The 15642-nt window shown below is 46.7% G+C and overlaps 1 protein-coding gene across 2 annotated transcripts; it reads left to right on the top strand.

The window, feature by feature from the left end:
* Positions 1-2635: 2635 nt before the first annotated feature.
* LOC123403788 (putative disease resistance protein RGA4) lies at positions 2636-7650 on the top strand. 2 transcript variants are annotated; one of them, XM_045098666.1, is made up of 3 exons: positions 2636-5152; positions 5357-7001; positions 7203-7650. In XM_045098666.1, the coding sequence occupies exons 1-3, from the start codon at positions 2642-2644 to the stop codon at positions 7286-7288; spliced, it is 4242 nt and encodes a 1413-aa protein (XP_044954601.1). In that variant the 5' UTR covers positions 2636-2641; the 3' UTR covers positions 7289-7650. The 2 variants fall into 2 exon arrangements, with proteins under 2 accessions (XP_044954601.1, XP_044953966.1); XM_045098031.1 differs by lacking the exon at positions 5357-7001 and having other exon boundaries at positions 2636-4110.
* The last annotated feature ends 7992 nt before the right edge of the window (positions 7651-15642 follow it).

Below are 15642 nucleotides of genomic sequence, written 5' to 3'. Positions count from 1 at the left end.
TGTTTTGCGATGTCCTCATATGCGGGCGCGGGACCCCAAACTTTTGGATCTCCTGGTTACCCGAAAACAATGAGCAATAGCATAGAAAACTCGCACTAATGAGCGAAATATGCCATTTTTTGCGATGTTCCCTGCAGCGGACGCTGGGGTTTAATGAATGTTCAAATCTTGGCACGATACCGAAACCATAAGTAATAACACACATATCGTGTTAGAATAATCCAAATCTACGAGTTTGGACGGTCTCCACGAAAATGGACCCTTGGGTTCCCTTAAATTTCTCATCGACGAAGGATCCAAAAAACAGTGAGTAATAGCATATAAAATTGACCAAAATAGGTCAAATCTGCTATTTTTTTTGGCGAGGTCCCCGTAAGCGGACACCCGGGGACCCCAAACAATCGGATCTCGGGGGACCCAAAAATAATGAGTAATAGCATAGAAAACTGGCATGAATAGGCGAAATCTGTGATTTTTTAGGATGACCACACAAGCTGAAGTAGGGGTTTGCCGAACCTTCAAATCATGTTGAGACCCCAAAACGATGAGTAATAGCATAGAATACGGGTCAGAATTAGTCAATCTGCGAGTTTTGACGACCTGAGAGTCAGCGCTAGCCGGTGGCGGCCAGACGGCAGCCGCGGTAGGCAGCAGACGTGGCTGTCGGACAAGGGAGACAACACCAACCGGACGCGTAGGCAGCGCCAGCGGCAGCGAAGCCGGCCAAGGCCGGGCGTAGAGCAGCCGACGACGGCGGATCCAAGCGGGGCCGGGCTTAGGATGGTCGACGGAGACGATTCCAGGCAGGGCCATCGAGGGACGGTTGGTGGCGGCGGATCCGGGCGGGGCTGTGCCAAGAGGAGGGCAGAGAAAACCGGGGCAGCCGAACGGGAATATGATGGCCGACGGGGCGGACGGAGTGGCTAGGGGTGGGCGGGACGGCCGGAGTGGCTAGGTGCGGAGCTAGCAGCAGCAACGGTGGAGGTGGAGCACACACGGAGTTGCAGCATGCAGGAGAGAAACTTTGGTATCTGATACCATGTTAGAGAATGAGCAACTAACGTTCACGGGGCTAAAGGCTAGTACACATACATATGATAAAAGTACAAGAAACCATTATACAATGGAGATATACAGAAAAAGGACTATACACATCTAACACCAGCTTCATTTCTTGAGTAGTTTTATTTATACAGAAAGGTACCTTTGTTGATTTTTGTCAATAGCTTGTTCTTGGATTTTATCAGGACGTGACAATATTATAAGTTACGTATAAAAGTTTCACCTTGACGAAGATGGTCCTTCTGGTAACTGCTAATGCTTGGAATTTTGTAAGGAAAGTTGTGCCGGTTACTCTGTCATTACATGTATTATGGGTGTTGGAAATAGGTTGGTCTTTGCGTTCTGACTTTTAAGTACCGGTAGGATTTAGGAGCTAACCTTTTAAGCTTACAAATAAATATACGGACGTTTCTTTCAGTTCCCTGTAAATTAGCAATCTTCAGAGGTCAAGTATGCTAGTTGTCAGATACTTAACTGTTCATATCTCTCCTTCATTCATAGAGGGAACAATTTATGTGACTGGGAAGGCCAACGTGTGAGTGGAGCAACACAATCCGTCCATCAGCATCTCCTTTCGTAAAGAAGCCCTCTTTGCCAAAGAAGAGCATCTTCTTTTCCAAAGAAGAAAGAATTGAATTCATTCCCCCCACATTACGCATCACTTGTCCTCCAAAATACCTCTATGAAACTAGTGAAATAAGCAACTAGTAAGATAACTGCCCCAGATTACACAAAATTCCTTCCCCCCACATTACACATTACGCATCACTGCCCCAGATCACCACCGACGAACCATTTGTAAGATAACTGCAATTTCATTAGCAACTAGTGAAATAAGCAAATAATTACACAGTAAATATTTAATAACTAAGAAAAATATTTTGAAAAAGGAAAAAAAACAAAAAAAACAGGAGGATGATAGAAAATAATAAGACACCAAAGAAGTTAAGGAAAACTACGTACAAATGTACCTAGAAGCTGGAGCTGAAAAAAAGAACCTGGTTACTAGTCTAAATCTGATGCTGACGGGAATTTTATCAAGTTTAGTTAGCTACCTGACAAACCTGTATGGAGAGGGTACTAACCATAATATCTATAGAGGATATTGGCACTAAAACTCAGCTTGCATGCCAATAAAGTCGTCCAACCGCATGACCCCATCCATCTGTCACCTTTCCTCTTTGCCAAAGAAGGAATTGAATCCCTTCCCCACAAACCACATGCACGTCTCTCCCAAATTCTTTTTCAAAGAAGTGTCTTGCTGTTCTCCCGAATCATATTCACAGTTTCCACAAAGATTTGCCGGTTCTGGCTACTGCTGCTGCTGCCTTGGTTAGAACGTCGGAGCCGCTCCGCATCCATGTGCCGGTGAAGACCACGTCTTCCTCGCCGTTGCGTCAGTTGCCGGTCCTGGGTGCTCAGGGGCCAGCTCGTGAAGGTAACTATGGCTAGCTGCAGCAGTTGGTTTTAACTTGTAATAGGTTCAAGAACAGATCTCGACTTTTCAAGCTCTGTACCTTACGCCATTGCCGTCACTATCAACTTCTGCAGTTCACTTGACTTGGGCGTGAGCATTGCAATGGCGGAGCTGGTGGTCACCATGGCAATCCGCCCACTGGTGTCCATGGTGAGGGACAAGGTGTCCAGCTACCTCCTCGACCAGTACAATGTGATGGAGGGAATGGAGGAGCAGCACAAGACTCTCAAGCGCAAGCTTCCAGCCATTCTCGACGTCATCACCGACGCCGAGGAGCAGGCGACGGCACACAGAGAAGGTGCCAAAGCCTGGCTCCAGGAGCTCAAGACAGTGGCCTATGAGGCGAATGAAGTCTTCGATGAGTTCAAGTATGAAGCACTCCGTCGTGAAGCCAGGAAGAAGGGGCACTACAGAGAGCTTGGCTTTGATGTAATTAAGCTCTTCCCTACTCACAACCGTGTTGCGTTCCGTTACAAAATGGGTCGCAAGCTTTGTCTGATTCTGCAAGCCGTTGAGGTCCTCATAGCAGAGATGCAGGTCTTTGGGTTCAAGTACCAACCACAGTTACCGGTGTCCAAAGAGTGGAGACAGACAGACTATGTTATCATCGACCCACAAGACATTGCGAGCAAATCCAGACACCAAGAGAAGAGGAAGATTGTTGATATACTACTTAGTCAAGCTAGCAGTTCAGAACTCGCAATTGTTCCCATTGTTGGAATGGGAGGCCTTGGCAAGACCACATTAGCACAGCTCATATACAATGAACCTGAAGTTCAGAAGCATTTTCAGTTGCTGCTTTGGGTCTGTGTCTCTGATACCTTTGATGTGAACTCCCTGGCCAAGAGTATAGTTGAAGCATCTCCCAAGAAAAATGATGGTATAGACAAACCACCGCTACATAGACTTCAAAAGTTGGTCAGCGGGCAGAGGTATCTCCTTGTATTGGATGATATCTGGAACAACAAAGAGTTACGCCAGTGGGAAAAGCTGAAGGTCTGCTTGCATGGTGGCATGGGCAGTGCAGTGTTGACAACAACTCGTGATAAACGAGTTGCTGAAATTATGGGTGCAGATAGGGCAGCCTACAATCTCAATGCTTTGGAGGATCGCTTCATAAAGAAAATTATTGAGGCTAGAGCATTCACCCCAGACAAACAAAAGAATGTTGAACTAGTGGAGATAGTTGATGAGATTGTGAAGAGATGTCGTGGCTCTCCGTTAGCTGCAACTGCACTGGGTTCTGTACTTCGCACCAAGACCAGTGTGGAAGAATGGAAGGCTATATCATCTAGAAGCAGCATTTGCACTGATGAAACTGGAATTTTGCAAATAATCAAGCTTAGCTACAACGACTTGCCCGCACACATGAAGCAGTGCTTTGCTTTCTGTGCTGTGTTTCCCAAGGACTACAAGATCAATGTGGTGAAGCTGATCCAACTATGGATTGCAAATGGCTTTATCCCAGAACACAAGGAAGATAGTCTTGAAACCATTGGAAAACATATTTTCGATGAGCTGGTCTCAAGGTCATTCTTTATGGACCTAGAGGAAAGTAAGGACTACGACAGGTATTATTCCATAACTACTTGTAAAATCCATGATCTTATGCATGATATTGCAATGTCTGTTATGGAAAAGGAATGTGTTTTTGCAACTATGGAAACAAGTAAAATTGAGTGGCTTCCAGATACTGCTCGACATTTTCTCTTGTCATGTGAAGAAGCAGAACTTATATTAAATGATTCTATGAAGGAAAGATCCCCTGCTATTCAAACATTGCTATGTGATAGTAATGTGTCCAAGCCATTGCAGCATCTATCAAAATACAACACGTTGCATGCCTTGAAGCTCTGTCTGAGAACTGAATCATTTATACTCAAACCAAAGTATTTGCATCACCTGAGGTACCTTGATCTCTCACGAAGTTCTATCGAAGCACTTCCCGAGGATATAAGTATTCTGTATAACCTGCAAGTGTTGGACCTTTCCAACTGTTGTTATCTTGAACGACTTCCTAGTCAAATGAAATATATGACTTTGCTCCGTCACCTCTACACTCATGGTTGTCTGAAGTTGAAGAGCATGCCTCCAGAACTCGGAAAACTCACTAAGCTGCAGACGCTTACATGTTTTGTAGCAGCAGTTACTGGGCCTGATTGCAGTGATGTTGCAGAGTTGCAGCATTTAAACCTTGGTGGTCAGCTAGAGCTATACCAGGTAGAGAATGTTGAAAAAGCAGAGGCAAAAGTGGCGAACCTCGGAAACAAGAAGGATCTCAGTGAACTGACATTAAGATGGACTTCTATTTGTGACAGTGAGGTGCTGGACAATTTCAGACCTCATGACATGCTGCAGGTTCTGAAGATTTACTCCTATGGAGGAAAGTGCATGGGTATGTTACAAAACATGGTTGAGATCCATCTTGTCCGTTGCGAAAGATTGAAGTTTTTGTTCAGATGTAGTATATCCTTCACTTTTTCCAAGCTAAAGGTTCTTATGCTAGAGCATCTGTTGGATTTTGAGAAATGGTGGGAAAAAAATGAGAGGCAGGAAGAACAGACAATATTTCCTGTGCTTGAGAAGTTGTTTATTAGTAATTGTGGTAAGCTGGTAGAATTTCCTCAAGCACCCTTGTTGCAAGCACCTTGTGGTGAAGGTGGTTATACATTTGTGCACTCCGCGTTTCCGGCTCTAAAGATGCTAGAAATGAAAAAGTTGGAGATCTTTCAGAGATGGGTTGCACTCGAAGAGACTAAAGGAAAACAAATATTGTTTCCTTTGCTGGAGGAACTATCAATTGAGGAATGCCCAAAGCTGACAACGTTACCTGAAGCACCATTGCTGCAAGGACCTTGTGGTGAAGATGGTTATAGATTGGTACGCTCAGCGTTTCCTGCCCTAAAGGTTCTCAAAATGGAAGACTTAGAGAGCTTTCAGAGATGGGATGCACTCGAAGAGACTCAAGGAGAGCAGATATTGTTTCCTTGGCTGGAGGAACTATCAATTGAGAAATGCCCAAAGCTGACAGCGTTACCTGAAGCACCATTGCTACAAGTACCTTGTGGTGAAGGTGGTTATACATTGGTACCCTCAGCATTTCCTGTCCTCAGGGAGCTCAAAATGAAAAGGATGGAGAGTTGTGAGAGATGGGATGCTCCTACTGAAGGAGAACATATATTGTTTCCTCAGCTTGAGAAATTATCAATTAAGCAATGCCCAAAGATAATAAATTTACCTAAGGCACCAAAACTCAGTGTATTAGAAATTGAAGATGGCAAGCAAGAGATATGCCATTGCGTAGACAGATATTTGTCTTCATTGAACAATCTGATATTGAAGCTAGAATACAAAGAAATAACATCAGAGATTGATTGCACTTCGATTGTACCGGTGGAAAGCAAGGAAAATTGGAACCAGAAATCCCCCCTTACAGTTATGCAGTTAAGATGCTGCAACTCATTCTTTGGAGCAGGTGCACCAGAGCCGTCAGACTATTTTGTACATCTTGAACAGTTGGAAATTGATAGATGCGATGTGCTTGTCCACTGGCCAGTGAAAGTGTTCCACAGCTTGATATCCTTGAGGAGATTAGTGATTAGAAACTGCAAAAATCTTACTGGATACACACAAGCTCCTCTTGAGCCTTCAACAACTGAAAGGAGTCAATGCCTGCCAGGTCTCGAGTCTCTTAAGTTAGAAGATTGTGCAAGTTTGGTAGAGATGTTCAACGCCCCGGCATCTCTCAAGTTAATGCATATTTCGTCGTGCCCTAAACTTGAGTCCATTTTTGGCAAGCAGCACGGCATGTCAGAGTTCATTGAAGAAGGTTCTTCTTGCGGTGAGGCGACCGTGCATGCAGCTGTGTCAGAGTTGCCATCCTCACCCATGAATCATTTTTGTCCATGCCTAGAAGATCTATTTTTATCTCGATGTGGAAGCTTACCAGCGGTTCTAAATCTGCCTCAATCCTTAAAGACCTTAGATATGTCTTGCTGTAGTAGTATTCAAGTCCTGACATGTCAGCCGGGTAGGCTCCAGAAACCAGAAGCCACTACCTCCATAAGCAGAAGACCTATCATGCCAAAGCCACCAGCAGCATCAGCGACAACTGCAAGAGAGCATTTACTTCCTCCCCATCTCGAATCTTTAGTACTATGGAACTGTGCTGGCATGTTGGGTGGGATTCTCCGTTTGCCTGCACCCCTCAAGAGACTGGACATTGTTGGCAACAGTGGGTTGACATCGCTGGAGTATCTGTCAGGAGGGCACCCCCCATCGCTTCGAGCCCTTGACCTTCGAAGCTGCAGTGACCTGGCATTCCTGCCGAATGAGCCGCAAGTATACATGTCCCTCTTCTTTCTTGAAATTACAGGCTGTCCTTCTATAAAGAAGCTCCCTAGATGCCTGCACCAGCAGCTGGGAAGCATCAAATACAAACGACTAGATGCCCAGTATGTAGGTATGCTACACGTCTTTATGTACCTTTCACATTTAACCAACTGATGCACTCATCCATCCCATCCCATCCCATCCCATCTACCACGTCAACGCGTTTGTACAAGTTTGCTCTCCATTATTTGAATGCCATTGCGGCATACATTATGATAACACATTAGTTGTACAACTTTTTTATTTCTGACGATGCTTGTGATATATGCAGTAACGGAATTCAAACCATTGAAACTGAGGACATGGAAGGAGATACCCAGGCTAGTCCGTGAGCGGAGGCAGGCCAGCCGGAGTTGAAGGCCATTCAGCTTTTATTGCATGGAAAATCTCGAGAGGTCAGGAAGTTCCTGCAATTAACAACAGGAGAATAGCATTGCATCCTGTTAAATAAAGGAGGAGAAGAGGTGGAAACCACATGGAGAGGGCATAATATGCACTCTGTTTGCGTCAAATAATGTACCACTGGGTTAGTTATGCCATTATTGTAATTTGAGCCCCTGAACATCTACCAGGCTATAGTATACAGTTGTGAGCATGAACACTCGTACTTGTGGGTTATATAATGTCGAATCACTATATGCCGTGATTAATTTCAGGGGTAGGGCAGCATGTGTTAAATCGTTCCAGCAACACGTTTTCCTGTGCAGCAGGTGCTGATTTGCAGGGTAGATGGTTGAGTAATAAACAGAAGTTTTGCTTGTTCTCTGGGAGATGCGCACAAGGAAACCCTTTTTGGCGTTTGCTGGATGAGAAAGATTTGGTGGTGAGGTGAGTCTTGCTTGGCTTTTTTTGTCAGTGGATGGAATGTCGTTGTTTTGAACTGACTTTTGCTTCTCTATGGGTAATGCAGCAGTAGAAGTTGACTTTTGCATACGGAAACTAATCAAGGGTAAACTGCTTCTTCTCAAGGATATTTCGTTAAGTGTTTGTTATCTCTGCAGCCTCCTGTAGCCAGTCAGTGATATTCCTCTATAGTATTGTTTGTCATCAATCCACAAAGTCTGTTGCTGTCGCCGTGGGACACCCAAGAGCCGTTATTTATGTGCTATATGTCTCAACAATACTAGTTACATTAAGACTATAACTCTGCTTTTTCTTCGTTTGTTTTAGTATGATCACTGAGTGGACCTGAAGCTAAGCACACAGTTGTTTTTTTATGGTGTGATAAATACCAATCAACCTGCCAGTTTTTATGTCTATTCTACACTGACATGTCCTGCTATATATTTTTTTGTTTCAGAAATTTCGGTCCATGCATAATAATGGTTACTGGTGAGATGTTGCCGGCATGTCAAATCATCCTTCCGCAAGAATGTTGTTCACAAACTGTCTGTACTCTACTTTCTAGCCCTAAGTAAGTATGTTGATGAGTTTCTTGGATAATAGATAGGACTCATCCCTGATGGCTGCTCTGGTCTGCTAGAGTGCTAGGGGAATACTGGCTGTGATTGCTTCTACAACTCAACTCTGCTGCAATTGCTCTAGATCGAGAATCGTTGGGGCCTGCGGTGTAGGGTGACTGCTCAGTGCTAGGTAAAAATATTGTTTCAGTACATCTGATATTATAGCAGTAGATTTTTTTTTTGAAAAGGATATTATAGCAGTAGATAGAACTGAATTTTGTTTCATTGTGAGTAAATGTATCATTAGTATTTACTCTTGGTGTGATTGACAAGCGAACTCAGTGGACAGTGCTGGGTAATTGGCTTCCGTGAGTGGCGATTTGCTGCAGTCACGGTCCGGCTTCAGTCGATGGTTTGCATGCCAGAATTAAGCGGCAGTGCTCTTCTTCTCAAGTATTTAGTTACTACTAGTGTTTTTCTTATGTTTATTTACCAAACAGCCTCCTTTAATCAGTTAGTCCTCTGCTTCCATGACCCTGTTTCTCTGCTGCTGCGCAACTAGCGGCTAAGTTACATCAGACTCGGTGTGATTGAGATTTATAGTTTGATTGCTGGTAGCTTTATAGTGTTGTTTTGTTTCTATTGCTGCACAAAGTAGCCCTCTGCTTTGCTGTGGGAAACCGCCGCCGGAGACGGCCATCCGAGAGGAGAGCCCTGTTTCTCTGCTTTACATGCCTGTACTAGCACCTACTAAACGTCAGGCCGTGACCTGCTGTTTAACCACTTTTTCTATTCTGTTGAGCTATCAACTTCCGTATAGTAGATCAAACTACATGCATTTGGATACTTCTTAGCTAATTAGCATGACAGACTGGATTAATATTGCTTTGGTAATTTCAAAATTAATCATGTTACTTGGTATAAGTATGCCATGGATGTCTGAAATACACTTGATCCTTTTTTAAAGACAATTGCAGTGGATGTTGGGTAGTATTATTATTATGTAAGAATGTGGTTCGACTGCTTGGCCTCCAGTCGATCCAAGTATTGCTGAATCACAACCCAGGCTGAGACGATCTGATCCGGCTCCAGTTTTCTGCAGGTCCTTTCGGTGCGTACGACAGGCTCAGCGCGGCAGTGTTACAGATATCTGAATAATTTGCTGTTTGCTTACAAGGGAGGAGGACATGAGTCTTGCTGGCTATAGACCTATGCTGATGTAGCAGGAACCGAAAAGAGCAGGCTGAAGTTGTAGTATGCACTGATGAAGAAGCAATGGATGTTCAGTTTCTGTTATGTAAAATTTCATGTCCTTCATTTACTTTTGGCGCAGCTTCAGTTGATGGTTTGCATGCTCTTTTTCTCATTTGAGTTCTTTTTGACGATTTATGAGCCATGTATGTTGGTTTTCAAAGTCTTAGGATCTCGATGCTTGTTTTTTGTGACATGCTTTACTTCTTCAGTTAAGCTTGGCAATATCTTAGGTTAGCTGCCTGTCTCATAAACTCAAGGAGTCTAGTGTCAGCTAACAGCTGCAGATGCTTGTTCTTTCTTCAGTTTCGACAGGTTCCAACAGGTGATCTCTCTGTCAGTTTCGTCAAGGGGAAGCCACCACCGTATCTTTCCCGTTTTCATTCAAATAACCTGAGCTGCGACTCGAGCGTAGACTAGGATAGTTCTTCCCTATCGTTGCGGCCCTGACCTGATCATGGGATGGCACGAATGAGATGGTCATGGTAGCATCACGGGCGAAGCGCGGGGAGCGTTGGGATGGCGATGCTCACGACCCGCTCCTTCCCCGTTTTTCGTTTTTCAGTTAGTTCCTGTATTCGTTGCTTAAGAGAAGGAATAGAAACAGAAAAGCTGCACTTGCACGCGGCACAAAAATCTCCTTCGTCTACCTCTAACCAGAGTGAGAGAGAAAGAGAGAGTAAGCTCGAGCGGTTTAGGGTCTGACAAGTGGCATCAGAGCCGCGTTGCCAGGATCCGGTGACCTGTGATGGCGGGTGATGATGGCAAGAAGAAGGTGGAGGGCGCCGACGACGACGGAAGCAAGAGCTCGCCACGATACGCGGTCGGCCAAGGGCGAGAGCTGGCGGTGGCGAGGCAATTCGCTCCGGTCGTGTCGGGTCACGCGAACGTGCCACCATTGACACGCACGAACTACGCCGAGTGGAGCCTTCTCATGGAGGTTGGGATGCAGGCAAGAGGTATGTGGCGCCCGATCGAGGGCGCCGAGGACCTCGACGAGGAGTACGGGTACCGCAACGACAAGGGAGCGATGGAGTTCATCCTCCGATCGGTCCCTGCTGAGATGCTGCCCATGCTCCGGAAGCACAAAACTTCCCAGGAGTTGTGGGAGGCGATCCGAGCCATGCGCGCGTTCGGGACGCCAAGGCCCAAAACCTCCGGGGGGAGTTCGATCAGCTGCACCACAAACCCGGTGAGTCCATCGACGAGCTAGCCATGCGCCTCACAGGGCTGTGCGCGTGCCTCGGGGAGCTTGGAGATGCGATCAGCGACAAGCGCGTCATCCAGAAGTGGCTGCGGATCGTCCCCAAGCGGTACTCGCAGCTCGCGCTCTCCATCGACAACCTCTTCGACCTGGACACGACGTCAATCGAAGAGGTTATCGGCCGTTTCAAGGCGGTCGAGGAGCGCTACGAACTGGACGCCGATGAAGAGGGCGGCAGCAAGCTCCTCCTCACCATGGAGGAGTGGAACGCGCGTGCCAAGCGAGGAGATCAAGGCGGGTCCCCTAGTGGGGGGGCAACGGCGGGAAGAAACCGCAAGGAAAGGGGCAAGGTGACCGCTGCAAGAATGCCGCCCGTCCTGGCGGCGGAAAGGGCGGGCCCAAGCGCTCCGGCAACTACCGCTATTGCGGCATTAGCGGCCACTGGGTTCGCGAGTGCCAAAAGAAGATGAAGGACGAGGGCACGGGCGAGGCTCATCTCGCGACAACAGAAGACGAAGACCCTGCCTCTGCCCGATGAACCCAGCCGCGACACGTCTGGGGATCAGCTCGTGCATCTCCACGAGGAGGGCGCCGAGGTGAGCCTCAGGGCGGCAGGAGACGCCAAGGAGCCCACATGGCACGTGGCACGTGGACACCAGAGCTTCGAATCACATGACCGGGAACTCCACCGTCTTCTCCGAGCTAGATCGCCACGTCACCGACACGGTGCGTTTCGGTGACGGGTCGGTTGTCGAGATCGAGGGGCGCGGGACGGTGGTCTTTGTTACCCACGGAGGGCGTCACCGCGTGCTCTCGAAGGTGTACTATATACCTCGCCTGCGCACCTCGATCATCTCCGTCGGACAGCTCGACGAGGCGGGATGCACCGCCCTGGTCCGGAGTGGCATGATGTGTTGGGGAACGTCGCATGGGAAACAAAAATTTTCCTACGCGCACGAAGACCTATCATGGTGATGTCCATCTACGAGAGGGGATGAGTGATCTACGTACCCTTGTAGATCGTACAGCAGAAGCGATTAGAGATCGCGGTTGATGTAGTGAAACGTCCTCACGTCCCTCGATCCGCCCCGCGAACAATCCCGCGATCAGTCCCACGATCTAGTACCGAACGGACGGCACCTCCGCGTTCAGCACACGTACAGCTCGACGATGATCTCGGCCTTCTTGATCCAGCAAGAGAGACGGAGAGGTAGAAGAGTTCTCCGGCAACGTGACGGCGCTCCGGAGGTTGGTGATGATCTTGTCTCAGCAGGGCTCCGCCCGAGCTCCGCAGAAACACGATCTAGAGGAAAAACTATGGAGGTATGTGGTCGGGCAGCCATGAGAAAGTCGTCTCAAATCTGCCCTAAAAGCCCCTTATATATAGGAGGAGGGAGGGGGACCTTGCCTTGGGGTCCAAGGGAACCCCAAGGGGTCGGCCGAGCCAGGGGGGAGGACTCTCCCCCCCCAAACCGAGTCCTACTTGGTTTGGTGGGAGGGAGTCCTTCCCCCTTCCCACCTCTCCCTTTTTTTTTTCTTTCCTTTGATATTTTCTCTTCCTTGGCGCATAGGATTTGGTGGGCTGTCCCACCAGCCCACTAAGGGCTGGTGTGACCCCCCCAAATACCTATGGGCTTCCCCGGAGTGGGTTGCCCCCCTCCGGTGAACCCCCGGAACCCATTCGTCATTCCCGGTACATTCCCGGTAACTCCGAAATCATTCCGGTAATCAAATGAGGTCATCCTATATATCAATCTTCGTTTCCGGACCATTCCGGAAACCCTCGTGACGTCCGTGATCTCATCCGGGACTCCGAACAACATTCGGTAACCAACCATATAACTCAAATACGCATAAAACAACGTCGAACCTTAAGTGTGCAGACCCTGCGGGTTCGAGAACTATGTAGACATGACCCGAGAGACTCCTCGGCCAATATCCAATAGCGGGACCTGGATGCCCATATTGGATCCTACATATTCTACGAAGATCTTATCGTTTGAACCTCAGTGCCAAGGATTCGTATAATCCCGTATGTCATTCCCTTTGTCCTTCGGTATGTTACTTGCCCGAGATTCGATCGTCAGTATCCGCATACCTATTTCAATCTCGTTTACCGGCAAGTCTCTTTACTCGTTCCGTAATACAAGATCCCGCAACTTACACTAAGTTACATTGCTTGCAAGGCTTGTGTGTGATGTTGTATTACCGAGTGGGCCCCGAGATACCTCTCCGTCACACGGAGTGACAAATCCCAGTCTTGATCCATACTAACTCAACTACCACCTTCGGAGATACCTGTAGAGCATCTTTATAGTCACCCAGTTACGTTGCAACGTTTGATACACACAAAGCATTCCTCCGGTGTTAGTGAGTTATATGATCTCATGGTCATAGGAATAAATACTTTGACACGCAGAAAACAGTAGCAACAAAATGACACGATCAACATGCTACGTCTATTAGTTTGGGTCTAGTCCATCACGTGATTCTCCCAATGACGTGATCCAGTTATCAAGCAACAACACCTTGTTCATAATCAGAAGACACTGACTATCATCGATCAACTGGCTAGCCAACTAGAGGCATGCTAGGGACGGTGTTTTGTCTATGTACCCACACATGTAAATGAGTCTTCATTCAATACAATTATAGCATGGATAATAAACTATTATCTTGATACAGGAATTATAATAATAACTATACACTTATTATTGCCTCTAGGGCATAATTCCAACAGTCTCCCACTTGCACTAGAGTCAATAATCTAGTCCTCACATCACCATGTGAATTACATTGTAATAAATCTAACACCCATACAGTTCTGGTGTCGATCATGTTTTGGCCGTGGAAGAGGTTTAGTCAGCGGGTCTGCTACATTCAGATCCGTGTGCACTTTGCATATATTTACGTCCTCCTCCTCGACGTAGTCGCGGATGAGGTTGAAGCGTCGCTTGATGTGTCTGGTCTTCTTGTGAAACCTTGGTTCCTTTGCTAAGGCAATGGCACCAGTGTTGTCACAGAACAAGGTTATTGGATCCAGCGCACTTGGCACCACTCCAAGATCCGTCATGAACTGCTTCATCCAGACACCCTCCTTAGCCGCCTCCGAGGCAGCCATGTACTCCGCTTCACATGTAGAATCTGCTACGACGCTTTGCTTGGAACTGCACCAGCTTACTGCACCCCCATTAAGAATAAATACGTATCCGGTTTGCGATTTAGAGTCGTCCGGATCTGTGTCAAAGCTTGCATCGACGTAACCTTTTACGGCGAGCTCTTCGTCACCTCCATACACGAGAAACATCTCCTTAGTCCTTTTCAGGTACTTCAGGATATTCTTGACCGCCGTCCAGTGATCCACTCCTGGATTACTCTGGAACCTACCTGCCATACTTATGGCCAGGCTAACATCCGGTCTAGTGCACAGCATTGCATACATGATAGAGCCTATGGCTGAAGCATAGGGGACGGAGCGCATATGCTCTCTATCTTCATCAGTTGCTGGGCACTGAGTCTTACTCAATCTCGTACCTTGTAACACTGGCAAGAACCCTTTCTTGGACTGTTCCATTTTGAACCTCTTCAAAACTTTATCAAGGTATGTGCTTTGTGAAAGTCCTATCAGGCGTTTTGATCTATCCCTATAGATCTTAATGCCTAGAATGTAAGCAGCTTCTCCTAGGTCCTTCATAGAGAAACTTTTATTCAAGTAACCTTTTATGCTCTTCAAAAGCTCTACGTTGTTTCCAATCAGTAATATGTCATCCACATATAATATTAGAAATGCCACAGAGCTCCCACTCACTTTCTTGTAAATACAAGATTCTCCAACCACTTGTATAAACCCAAATGCTTTGATCACCTCATCAAAGCGTTTGTTCCAACTCCGAGATGCTTGCACCAGCCCATAAATGGATCGCTGGAGCTTGCACACCTTGTCAGCATTTTTAGGATCGACAAAACCTTCAGGTTGCATCATATACAACTCTTCCTTAAGGAAACCGTTAAGGAACGCCGTTTTGACATCCATCTGCCAGATTTCATAATCGAAAAATGCAGCTATTGCTAACATGATTCTGACGGACTTAAGCATCGCTACGGGAGAGAAAGTCTCATCGTAGTCAATTCCTGGAACTTGTGAAAAACCCTTTGCCACAAGTCGAGCTTTATAAACGGTCACATTACCGTCAGCGTCCGTCTTCTTCTTAAAGATCCATTTGTTCTGAATAGCCTTGCGGCCCTCAGGTAGTATCTCCAAAGTCCATACTTTGTTCTCATACATGGATCCTATCTCGGATTTCATGGCTTCTAGCCATTTGTTGGAATCTGGGCCCACCATTGCTTCTTCATAATTTGCAGGTTCATTGTTGTCTAACAACATGATTGATAAGACGGGATTATTGTACCACTCTGGAGCAGCGCGTGATCTCGTCGACCTGCGTGGTTCAACAGAAACTTGAACTGGAGTTTCATGATCATCATCATTAACTTCCTCCTCAACCGGCGTCGCAATTACAGAGGTTTCCCCTTGCCCTGCGCCACCATCCAGAGGGATGAGAGGTTCGACAACCTCGTCAAGTTCTATCTTCCTCCCACTCAATTCTCTCGAGAGAAACTCCTTCTCGAGAAAGGTTCCGTTCTTAGCAACAAACACTTTGCCCTCGGATTTGAGATAGAAGGTGTACCCAACTGTCTCTTTTGGGTAACCTATGAAGACGCATTTTTCCGCTTTGGGTTCCAGCTTTTCAGGCTGAAGCTTTTTGACATAAGCATCACATCCCCAAACTTTAAGAAACGACAACTTTGGCCTTTTGCCACACCACAGTTCGTATGGTGTCGTCTCAACGGAT

The sequence above is a fragment of the Hordeum vulgare genome, chromosome 1H (genome assembly GCF_904849725.1).
Source record: "Hordeum vulgare subsp. vulgare chromosome 1H, MorexV3_pseudomolecules_assembly, whole genome shotgun sequence".
Lineage (NCBI taxonomy): Eukaryota > Viridiplantae > Streptophyta > Magnoliopsida > Poales > Poaceae > Hordeum > Hordeum vulgare.
This window is presented reverse-complemented; position numbering and strand designations above follow the sequence as displayed.